The 12,885-nt window shown below is 33.9% G+C and overlaps 1 protein-coding gene across 3 annotated transcripts in view; it reads right to left on the bottom strand.

Moving 5' to 3' along the window:
- The window catches only part of LOC136032940 (epidermal growth factor receptor substrate 15-like 1), a 78,666-nt gene that overhangs the window by 6,795 nt on the left and 58,986 nt on the right, over nt 1-12,885 (bottom strand). For all 3 annotated transcript variants that reach the window (XR_010618814.1, XM_065713409.1, XM_065713408.1), the window contains 2 exons: nt 11,552-11,678; nt 6,822-6,970 (listed from right to left, as the gene is read on the bottom strand). Coding sequence is in view for 2 of the 3 variants with exons in the window: in XM_065713409.1 (XP_065569481.1) it covers nt 6,822-6,970; nt 11,552-11,678 (276 nt within the window). In the remaining variant the exon portion in view is untranslated. The remainder of the gene's footprint in view (nt 1-6,821; nt 6,971-11,551; nt 11,679-12,885) is intronic.

Here is a 12,885-nt window from a genome sequence, read left to right as displayed (position 1 = left end):
ATTAATCTAACTATTATTACTTATTTAACTTTAAATTCATTTTTATTTTATTAATGTATTAATTATTTTAATTTATTAACTGCATTCTCTAGTCTATTTTAAGAAAAACATTTTCTAAAAATTACAAAATGATTCTAACCTTAGAATATTTATTTAAATTTTTGCGCCCCTAAAATTTCATTATTGGGGGCAATTGCTCCCTCTGTCCCTTCCTAAAACCGCCTCTGGAGGGGAACAAGATACCATGAATCTAAATACTGGAAAGTATACGATTCATTAACTTCATAAATATTCAGGGTTCGTCAAAAATCATCGCCATTCTTAATTTTATCTTATTTTTTGTTCCATTAATCTACGACGCTTCTATTATATTGCAAATAATAATAAGATTTCTGGGGAACTAGCTGCAGGGACATTTTGATCGTTTTCAGATAGCACCCCAAAACAAAATTGAGGTCTCAGGGAATATTTTCAATTTTCAGTTGTAAAGAATCATAATTGGAACCAAACAGATTTTCTTAACGACCTGCAAGGAAAGACCGAACCGTGTCCATACCAACCAAAGCGCAAAGAAGAAGACATGCAAAAAAGGTCATGTATATAATATAGACATCAATCGAAAATAATTTTCATCTTGATTCCAAATCTCTAATAAAACTAAGCTTAAATCTACTCATTAAAAGCTATTGAAATAAGAAAACTTAGTCAGCAGAGGAGAGGAGAGAACAGCCACAAAAAGGGAAACGATCACTATCACCCTCCTATATGGAAAAGCACGAAATTTTTTACTTTTCGCGAAAAGGTTGGTCGACTAAGAAGTTGTTTTTTTATTTATTTATTTTCAAGATAAAAATATATCAAGAGGGATAATTTGAACGGGAACTGATAATCCTAGGGTCCGTTTAAGCAACAAAAGCAATCGTGCCGCAACGAAGTTTCAATTCTCATCATTTCGTACTGCAAAATAATAATTCCAGCCCAATCAGAGCCAAAATGGTATCGAAACATTTAAAATAGCGAATTGGTTTAGAAATATCGAGTTGGTGCGTTAACCTCGAAACATCATGATGAACGGCTATAGGAAAGAATCAGTATGTAGAACTACTAACGGTTGCAACAGTATTGCATAATTACATGCCAAGTATTTGGGGTGGGGAGATCAGTGGATCTCTTTGAGAGGGGAGTGGTGCTAAAAGCCTAAAAAAAAAGCAATTTCAAGGGAAAATTTTCCTTTTTTCAATGAGATTCTTTAGATCAATAGGAAGGGGGTTCGCATTTATCATTCCTTCCCTTAGATGAACGTCTTTGGACAAAGTATGCAATATGGGTATTCGAGGGAATAAATCCCCTCTTAAGTATATATATATATATATATATATATATATATATATATATATATATATATATATATATATATATATATATATATATATATATATATGAGAATTTCTGTTCGTTTGAAAAAAACTATTTTTTAAAAGCTTAATTTTCCTAAGGGTTCACCCGAAATAATTTTTTGGTAATTTTGACAAGGCAAACTTGACTTGATTGGATACTGGTTTCGAGATTTACATAAAGAATTTCACAAAGCATCATACATTAGTGTTACTTAAGATGCTTGACTGTGCAAAAAAAAAAATATTTTGATATTTGGTTGTATCATCCATTTTTGAATCATCACGGAAAGTCGTATTGCAAAAAGTTTCACTATTGTTTCCTGCCATTGCAGTTATCTGATAATGCCAAAAGTAATCTTTTTGGGTCATCAGACAAATTATCACTGTCTTTATATGTAATTGCATTGTTTCATGTTGTAACTTATTTTCCCTTTCATTAAAAATACACAGAAACTAAGCAAATAATTTAAAGAAAAGAAGGTAAAAATGAAATAAAAAGGAGTCACCCAAAGTAAAACAACAAAAGAGTTTTTGATCCCCTGTCACCATCCGCACACACGGTCGGGTGATCGCGGTATACGGGTTGGCACCTCCAAACCTAATCCAACCCGTGCAATATTACCATTATTTTTGTTCTAATAACTTTTGACCTACATATTTTTGATCCGGCATCTCAATCAGTCGTCAACTCTGCTATTCTAAACGTTGACTCTTTGCTGAAAAGTTACTCATTTTTAGACATCTAATACAATTTTGCACAAACGGGCGCCCTTACGCATTCGTGATGGCATTGCGCCGTATTTCCATAGAGAAAGAGAGAAAGAAAGAGAGAGAGAGAGAGAGAGGGAGAAGGAGAGAAAGAAAGAGAGAGAGAGGGGAGCGAGAGAGAGAGCAACCACAAGTTATGCATTCAGGGATACCAAACTCTAGCTTAGCACTAACACTGCTCAGTCATCGCATGACAATGGGTACACACATTATAACATTGGACAATACTTACCATGATACTTTTTTTTGACAAAGCACATCAGCATGTATTCAACCACTCGCCTACCCACACATATACAAAACCACACCCACGTAACCACCTTCAACTCAAAAATTCACGTAGTTTATCCCTTTCAATCGCAAATCCCACTGGTAATATAGTAAAGCCACCGGCTACCATTCCCTTGAACTCGAGCTTGAAAAGCACGAGTGATATATTGATATCACTCGAGCTTTTCTTATCTTATCCCCGATTAAAGATAAATGCTCAGGGTAGACAACGTCTTATGTACGGCTTGCACAACCCAAAGTAATATAAATATATGTTAAAACACATTGTAGCAAGAAATCACATACTAAGGTTTTATTGCACTGAATAAAATTATATACGCTCAAATGACGTGGAATATTTGCTCAGTCTTACAACAATGAAATACTAGGACGTATTTAATACGTTGAATGTTAAGACATCAAATATGCAAAAACGGATATCAAGACATGGAACTATCTGATCGATACACTCGAACTCGTATTCACGTATTGTCAAGTAATTATGAAAACTTGGCTTTTGGAACATGAAACGGATTAGTACGGGAATAACCACCGCCTTGTTCTTCCTAGACTTGAAGCTCTGAACCAAATTGAGTTGACATTCAACAGCAACAATGTTACAGTTGTAATATTAAGAATGAGCTTAAAACAAAACAAGGGAATAATTGTGTTCTGTACGACATATTGAAGAACAAATACTACAGCAAGTAAAATTAAAAAGGAATATTCCTCTTAACCCATGAAGAGTCCGAATTAAGTCAAAAGGAAAAAAAGTAATCGATTTTTTAATATTATAGTGGATGAAATATTTTCTTCGACTTTGTCATAGAAGAGATAATTAAACGCAGCTGAAATTCAGCACTTCTTTTCCGTGAATCTTAAAACTAAGTTCTAATTTGTATGTTGGTTGAGATTTGTATAGTTACCGCACAGCTGATTGACTATCCCAATCCCCGGACCATAGCAACAGTGGACAAAATACCTCAGCATAAATCTAACAGATTACTCTCAAAATTGTTCACTAGTTTCACGCAACCGTAGCCTAGCGCAAGGGATTCAACTTAGCTACTAACTGGAAACCTGAATGCACATTAATTTTCAACAATGCGTATTTCAGTAAAATTAATGTTGTAGCCGTTCATCATTGAAAAAAAGATGAAAGACTATTATCTCTTTAGTTCAGAAAACAAAACATAAATACACTGGGCTGAGTTTAAGAAGGAATAGGACAATATAAGTTTTAATCTAAGTTTCAAAAGGAATCTATTATAATAATGAAATTAGAAAAGAATTGCTTTGAAGGTACTGAAAGACAAATATCCACAGTAAAAAAAAAAAAAAAAAAAAAAAAAAAAAAAAAAGCCCGGCTAAGAAAAAATCTAGCAACCCTTATTTTATACAATTTTTCAAACATCGAATTATACAATACAGACTCAATGGCTACTAAACTTAAGAGCAAACATCGAATTCAAAGTTGCAAAACAATGTTAACACTTAACTACTTAAAATAACAAATTGTAAAAAACACTCAGTTGATAATTTCCATTAAGGCTGCATGTAAAGAAAGAAGGTATGATTAGTTAAATTAAGATCAATCCAGTTTCTTATTCACAAATGCATAAAGTTAACCACATGGACTTTTCACTGAAAACATAACCATCAAAATGAAATTGCTCTAGTTATAGGTATTGAAGTTTCGAGCAATTAGGGTTCGAACTTACTTGATTAGAATAAAAATGTTAGCACACGTTGTGTTTTTAATACTGACAGAATTAAAAAAAGCATATGGTGATGTAACACAGACGCTATCAATTGATACAAAAGGTTACTTTAGCCATATATAGTAACTTGGGTCCAAAACCGTATAAAAATGCATTGTGTACTTTGTTGTTAAAAAGCTCACCTCCCAAACACCATTTAAGATTTTCTTATTTTGTCATTATACTTTTTAGACTCACAGACTGTTTGACAACATTGGCAATATTGTGTTTCTTGCATTAGGAGAGTGTTGTTAAAATGTTTCCGACTGCAAAAGGAAAAATATTCATATATAGAATTTTTTTTTTTTCCCAAAACTTTAGCAGCAGGGCTGTAGTTTATTTGTTTGTGGTCTCGGGAAAACCCCACATTCACAAAACAGAAAAATGCTTGGAATGGTCTATGGTACCACGAGACATGGTCACCAATAACAATATAAAAGAACTTAACTACGACCATGAACTCGAGATCTTACCACAAATCCCGTCTTTCCACAAATTATCTGACAACTCTGATTATTAGCAGTTTTCAAAAGACAGTAGCTGATATTGAGCAGTTGTTTTGCTTGAGCTTGTAGAGCATAACATCGTCTTTTTTCTCCTTTTTTTTATCAGGTTCCTACATATAATAGTTAATGTTCCAATAAGTGAAACAAGCCAATAAAACTTATTGGTTACTGAGAAATTGGTTCCCAGTGTACCCAATTGTTCAGTTTGGGACGGGAGTCAGTGGCGTGACTCTGTAAGCTTACCCAGAGTCGACCCAGCTTTAAATGGGTACCTGGAGAAATCTGGGGAAGGTAAACAGGAAGGGTGTGCGAAAGCAGAGGATGGCTGGCCCCCAACCCCCCACTGCACTTCCTGGCTGAAGGGCCAAGAAACGGAGATCAGCACCGCCGGTAGGGACTGTAAAGTCTAATGCCGTATCCTTTACCTTTACCTTTATAACTTATCTGAGGAAACTGTATCGAAATAGCAAAACAAAAAAACAAAACGTGATAAGGCATGATGGTTGCTATAAACTATACAAGATATTACAACCCGTCTGCTAAAGAGAATTAAACAATATTGCAAGATTATCTTGCGAAAAATTCCAACGTTTGTTAAAATATCCAAAGACATTAAATCGTCATAATTTATGAAATAGATATAATTTTGGGCGTTATGTTAGTATCTGTATTTTTTTTTCCAAGATGCCAAACTCAAGACTGAAAGTCGAAGATCTGGGGAAAAATAACACAGAGGGATATCCCTGTTAATAAGTCATTTCTTCAGCGCCAAATGTACCTATGCACACTCCTCTGATTTCAAATATATCATGATAATATAAGCATTACGTCATTTTTCCGTATCAGTTTTGCCTTGAGACCATTTTAACACAGTATCTTAATAGACCATTATACTTAGAAAAGATGACCTATCTTAGTACCGATTTAATAGAATTGGTAACAATCTCCGCGACAATTAAAAAAGGGTAGAATTTGAACAGAAAATGAAATCATTTTTTAGACACAATACATAGCAAAACAAAATTATGTCGTGAAAATTCAACAAGATAGGAGGGAAAAACAGAGGCCCCCAATAATCTTGTCCCCCCAGTAGCGTCCAAACTTGCAGAGTTCCATCCGTAACCATGACAGACTTTTAACAAGTTGCAAAGGACGGATTCAAGTAAAAAACGTTAGTGAATGGCAAAGGTTTATTTAAATTGTCCATTCATTACGTTTCCCGTATAGCTTGCAAAAAGCTCCCTATAAAAGTTTATCACTTTTTGATATTTTAGGTGACTATTCTTAAAAAGTTACTTTGGCTGCATTGTGGCCAAACATATTGTACATCTGTTTCTTGTTTTGATATACAAAGTGTATTTCTAGAGCCTTTTTTAAAGGGCATAGAAAATTGCAGCGTTTCAACAGCTTTAGGTTTTGTCTTAGATACATAGTATAGTTTCAATACTGATCTAGATAGAAATCTGCAGGCCCCTGGTGATTTTTACAGTTGTTTGACAAAGAGAAACGGAAAAACGGGAGAATTCGCCCACAGGTTTGAAGACAATCCTAAATAAAAGGGTATTTACATTTGTAATAAACTGAGCTCATCATTACAAATCTCGTCATAATACTATTGCCGAAATATGACATTTCAAGTCAATCGATTGTTTTACACTTGAATTTCGTCCAAAGAATTACTTCATTCAATTCCTCAAAACCAAAATTGAAAATCTGACCTTAGTTTTTTTACTGCAGAAAATATTTCGTTAGCATAGTGTTCAGGAAGACAAAAGTCTGAACATCTTTAAAATATGCAAAAGGATCAGGTTCCTCCCCTCCCCCTCATGACCAAAATTTCAAGATTTTTGCTAAATTCCTTGTACCAATTGTACTTTTGCCTTTGTTTGTTTTCCAAATTTGCCCCCAAAAGAGCTATTTGCTCAGTAGGAATTTGTTAAGGGATCCTATGGCCCGGTCTGAAGGACCCTACCAAAAACGTTGGGAATTATGATCTGGAACGCACTTTTTGGTACCGTCAAAAACAACAGAGCAACATACGCAATACAGAATTACATCTTATTTTCAAGTATGTCATTAAGGGTTTGCAGCAATTGAACTAGCACAATAAATATACATACCTTGCTTCCAAAGTCAGCAAAATCAGCAAATCCATTGGCTGGATTACTAGGCGCTGGAGGACCACCAAATGGATCTGTGTCAAAATTGGCAAAGGCATCAGTTGGAGTTTTTGCCACAGGAGGTGAGGGTCTTGGGGGCCCAAATTTGCCTGGAGGTTAAATAAATTGTAGATTGATTTTTTTTTTTTTGAATTTAGAAACTGAACAATGAAAAGAAAATGGTTAATTAAAATTCTCGTTTTATGATATATTTTCTTTCTTAAAGTCAAAATATTACATAATGATTTTGAAGCAAATGCCGCAGGGTCAATTCGTGAACACCGTATCTTAAGTTCGCTTTGCAACCCTTCTAAGAGGACATGTTGGCCGAAATGAGTCAAAATCCGTAAAATTTAAATGTATGAGTTTTACAGTAGGAGAAACAATAATAAATAGGCTCTTATTTTATTTTACTGCAAGTTACAACCAAATATTTTGAATAGTAACCTTTTTCTGCTTCTAAGACTTGGCTAAAATAAGTTCGAAATCAGAAATTGCCGTTTCGCGACTGATAATGCAAACCAGAAAAGGAGATAACTTAATTGAAAAAAGATAAACAACACTCAAATATTTGAAGCCCAAAATAGATGCTGAAATCATAGATGGTACAAATAACCAACTACTTTATAATATAAAGTAAACGAAATAACGAAATATCCCCCCTCCATGCGAACTGAATGTAAGTTTAAAGAAATAACTTCTCAGTTTGTTGTACAAGCAACAATAAAACCTGCTCCAGCTCAAATATACTCCTTTGTATTTAAAATTTGCAAAAAACCTGTGCTTCTTCAGTAGACATTAAATCTTAGAAAAAATCTAACATTATATTTCGTGAATGAAGGTCTGTTTTGTGAGATAGAATTAGCGACATGATACTTTTTAACTGAGAAATGCTGTTGACAAAGTTATAAGAGAAGAACAGTGCGGTTTTAGTAATGGTAGAAGATGTGTCGACCAAATTTTCACTTTTAGGTTGATAATTGAGAAGTGCCTGAGTTATCCAACACCTTAGGTCTTCAATTTTATAGGTTATAATCAAACGTTCGATTCTGTTGATAGAAGAGCTTTAGCGAAGGTCTTATCCTAGTGTGGTATACCAGGTAATCCATTAAAATGATTAGTGCTAAGGACGAGAATAGCACTGCTGAGATTAAGGTAGGAAATGAGGTTAGCACCTGGTTTCATATAAAATCAGGAGTTAAGCAGGGTTGCATTCTATCCCCCTTATGTGGATCATTTTGATGGACCTTGTCTTAAGGAGTACAGGGAAGGTAATGGGAGAGCACGGAATCAAATGGGGAGGAAAAAACTTTCCTGAATTTAGATTATACTGATGATTGTAGCATCCTAGATGGAAGTGTGAGCAAAATGAAAGCTTTTAGAGGTTTTGCACGTTTAGGGTTCTAAAATAGGTTTGAAAATAATTTTAGGAAGACTAAGTCACTAAGGATAAGAATAAGCGAAGTTGAAAAGGTGACGTTGGGTAACGAAAAGATTGATCAGGTGGACAGCTTCACTTACCTTGGTAGCATTATTAGTAAAGATAGTGGGAGCAGTGAAGATGTTGAAAATAGAATAGCCAAGGCTTATATTATTTTTTCACATTTAAAACAAGTGCAGAAGAATAGAATGATAAGCCTGCAAACCAAGATCATAATATTGAAAGCTAAAGTGATGACAGTTGTCAAATATGGTTATGAAGCATTGGCGCTCCGACAAACGGATGAAGATTTGCTAGATTTTTTCTATAGAAATTGCTTACGGATCGTTCTGGCACAAGACGACTGACCGTATTTCAAACAGTAGGCTGTAGAAAAGTGTAGTTCAATCTCACTTTCTAGGGTTATAATGCAGATGTCTAGGGCTCAACGGAAAGCAGGTCGTCCGCGGTTGGGGTGGGAGGAAGTAAAAAGAGATTTAAGGGACATGAGGACTTCCAGGGAGGGTGTAAAGAGGGAGGATATTAATAGATTCAGATGGAGAAATGTTCTTAGCTGTGTTGACCTCAGGCGGTTAGGTGCTCCAGAACGTTGTTAGTAGTAGCAGTAGATATTATTAAGCTCCAGAAAATGCTTTTGAAATTTACATCACCGGTTATGAATGAATTAACATATTTCTAAGTTTTGTTTTATGAATTCGTCTAAAACCTTTGTTCGAAATATTCTTCTTCTAGAACTAATTAAAAATCTAATTTCCTTGAGTCTTCAGTTTTAATGGATATAATTGCTCAACCAATCAATCTATACTGATTCATTGTTGATATCACATAGTTCTCTATTGGCCTGGAAAATGATCTCTCTCCAAGTCTCTCTCCAATAGCAACGCTTACTGAAACTGTCAAAAATAGGCTCTTTCACAATGTCGAAAAAATTGTTCATTTTGATGTCAGTGCGGGGCCCTCTCAAACGTGGGGCCAGATTGGGCCCAATCGACCTTTATCCGGCCTTGCTGGTTCACTAAATGGATAGGTTTGAAACTAAGAATCCAATTATAAAAGAATCTTGCTCTCTCTGAGCAACTCACAGTTCTAGGCTTGTCGCAAAATTGCATGTTTCACAGAGAACATTAACCTTTAGCAGAAAAAGTAACTTTCTCTAAAAAGCAACTGAAATATTAAAGAAATATATGATTTTATTAAAAAAAACAGATTCGCTCCATTTACTTTCAGCTTTTAAAGTTCAATTATTAAAATAGTAAATAATAATATAAAAATAAATTGACTCCACGTGGCCTACAATGTATAAAAAAAGAAGGAAAAAATAAAAATACTAACATTCTTATGAAACATTATTACAGTTGATATAAAATGAATGATTATACACCAGATTATGTTCACGGTCGTGGCAACAATGTCAGTATGAAAAAAATCAAACAGAAAAAAACAGAAAACAGAAAATCAAAGACGAATAATGAGATAAACAAAAGATTTTACCACACAGAAAAAAAAAGGAAAAACCGTAGCCAATAATAATGAAAAAAAACCTTCTTCCCACACCCTAGTTCCAAAAATAGGTTCATATAATAAAAAAATCTACATTCTAATTATAATCATTTTCTTTGATAATACAGCCGAAATGGTAACTATAAAGGCAAGCCCAGCCGAGTAGACTACACTCTAAAGTTCTAATCTCATGTCCTTTGTGACGAAAGTTGATATCTCAAAAAATTACGAAAAACAGTAATTAAGTCATCGTCCGTGCAAGGTTCCATGACCTGGTAAAACAGAAGATACCGTGGCAAGTGCAACTAGTTACACCTTATAGATACTTCATATTGCAAATTACAACCCAAAAGAAGCAGAAAAATGAAACAAAAGACGAAAAAAAAAAAATCAGATTCAATAGAATTTAGCACTATTTCTTTGCAAGACGTAAAAGAGTGACACCTACAAGCTGACTCAAGCGTGTTCCAAATAACATGACATCTTACAGAGAAAGTAACAGAAATTTCTTGATAACAAAATTTTTCTTGATAGTATAATAAATTATCAAAGAATATTCCAATTAAAGAAGATTATTCTCCAAAGGTAAAAATAATTCTCCTCGATCATGTTCAAAATCAAGGCTAAAGGACTGTATTTTTGAATATTTACTCCGCAGATCACGATCCTCAGATAATAGGCATTTAGCTCTATCGAATCGTAATCGCAAAGATCCGATTCCTTCAAATTACATCTAGGTAACACATCTTCAGAGCGAGAGATTGTAGCACGAATGGTTAGATGGTGTAATAGTTTCGACACTTGCAAATCCTATCTCTAAGAAAGACTTGAATCATAAAAAATAATCAAAGTCCAGAGGATATAGTACTATTTATGTACAAATCGTAAAGAGTGACACCTAAGAGCTGACTTAGGTGTGTACCAGATAACATGACATCTAACAGAGGAAGTAAAAGGACTTTGAATTTCATGCAAATTTCGGAGATGATAAAAAGAGTGATCAAAAACAAAAACAGTACACTGAAGGGCCTTAGAGAACTGTGAAGCCGGAGAAGCATAAAGAGACCCAATATATAAAGAGTGCGAACAAGTTTCAGGGTATGTAGGAAATTTGATACAACATGCCTAAATATTTCTAAGACTTAGACTAAAACGCAGATTTGTCTTTCTAGTGATATCTTTTAACGGAGATTTTTCGGTTTGCACCTTTTAACATAAATTAAAAACTGCTTATGGAAGGAGCCTTAACTCGATTTCGTCCAGGATATCAAATATGAGGTGTGCAGGTAATGACAGCAATACTTGTTTGTATTTCGGACGACCAAGTTTAAAATAAAATATTAATCATTACAATTACAGATTGAGGTTCCAACTTTTCAATCTTGGGTAGCAACAGAAAATAGGAAGGCATCTCACTCCCTCGGAAGTATCAAAATCTTGCTACTTCTCCAGAAATCACAATTAGTTTTAAGTAAGAAAAAGGGAAAAGTTGAACTTTCCACGAGGTCCTTATTAGCGATTGCTTATGCCGTTCTCGAGTATGCAGATATTATGAGTTTATAATACGTAAGCTTTTTGAAAATTTTAGGATTTTCATATAAACCAGCCGCTCGGCTCAGACATCAAGGGAACTAAACGTCACTTTTTTTGCGAGGGAGGGGGTACCATTAAATGAAAAGATGCGAAAGATGAGGTTCTAACCAAGATAAAGCACCGAAAATACAATGGGAAGACAAATGTCTCAACTTACCTGTAATTTTAGGCGGCGCAGGCCTTGGGGGAGGCTGCTTCGCCTTTTTAGGTGGTAATGCTGGCGTTGGGCTTTTGGCTACTCCGACAGATTCTGTAAATGGATCACTTCCAAATGGATCTGTACCCTGAAGAGAATCAAACATAAGGAAATCATAATAATAAAATAATTATTAAGGTATCTCGAATAAAGTAATTAACTTTAAAAAAAGGCTTTAGCACAAAAATAAGTTTCTGAGCCGCTATCATATGAATAAGACCGAGTTTATTTTATAAAGCTATAAAGGATTAATAGATAAATGATTTTTAGGCCACATTGCCTTTTCATTTACAGTTAAAACGAAATGAAAATATAGAGTAACATGTAAAATTTTTCAACAAGACAATGGATAGGCAGGGTTGCCACCTGCTGACAAAATAAGTAGATTTTAATGTTTTTTTGTTTGAATTTCTTCAAATTTTGTCTGAATTTCTTTAGTTATCTAGTAATTTATGTGCTGATTTGGTGATTTTAGGCAATACAAAATCACTGAAAATAGAAATAAATCACTAGGAGGTGGCGACCATGTGGTAAAAAAAAAAAAAAAAAAAAAAAAAAAAAAAAAAAAAAACTTGTTTAACTAATAATAATCAAAGCCCGAATATTTCAGCTTCATGTTCGGAAGCCTTTATCGACGTGGAATGAAAAACACAAAAAAAACCAAATTGATACAAACAAAACACAAAAAGAAAAGAAGAGAAAGAAAATGCAAACTCAATACAAAAGCAAAAAAAAAAAAAAATCACATCTTAAAAACGACCATTATTCAACTTTTATGTATCACAAATGCACAAGGCAACGAGTCCAACAAGGCAAGATAGATAAAGGTATGTTTCTAATAATTGAATGTAACAAAATGAAATAGTCTATTTATTTGAAAAAAATTACCTATACCCTAGGTTAAAACAAATATGTTTAAGACAGATCAAGAAAACTTTAATCCTATTGCGTTTGATTTGTTGCCTTATACACTTATGCTAAATTAAAGTTGAACAATGAACGATTGTAAGATGTGAGTTTTCTTTTCTTTTCACTTTCTTTTCTTTTGTTTCCATTTTCAGTTTTTTTTGTGTTTCTTTTGTTTTTGTATAGAGTTTTTGTCTTTTCTTTCCCATTTTTCCTGTTGATAAAGCCTTCCAAATGCTTGGACCTTAATCACTGTTAGCAAAAAAAAAAACAAATTATGGTCCTATATATGCGTTAGAATACAAAACGAAAAGAAAACACTAAAACAATGAAGTTCTTATTTACAATATTCAGTATGTCTCAATTAATCAGATTATCATGAATCAATC

The sequence above is a fragment of the Artemia franciscana genome, chromosome 11 (assembly GCF_032884065.1).
Source record: "Artemia franciscana chromosome 11, ASM3288406v1, whole genome shotgun sequence".
Classification (NCBI taxonomy): Eukaryota; Metazoa; Arthropoda; class Branchiopoda; order Anostraca; family Artemiidae; genus Artemia; species Artemia franciscana.
The sequence above is the reverse complement of the archived record's forward strand: the minus strand, read 5'-3'. Positions and strand labels throughout refer to the sequence as shown.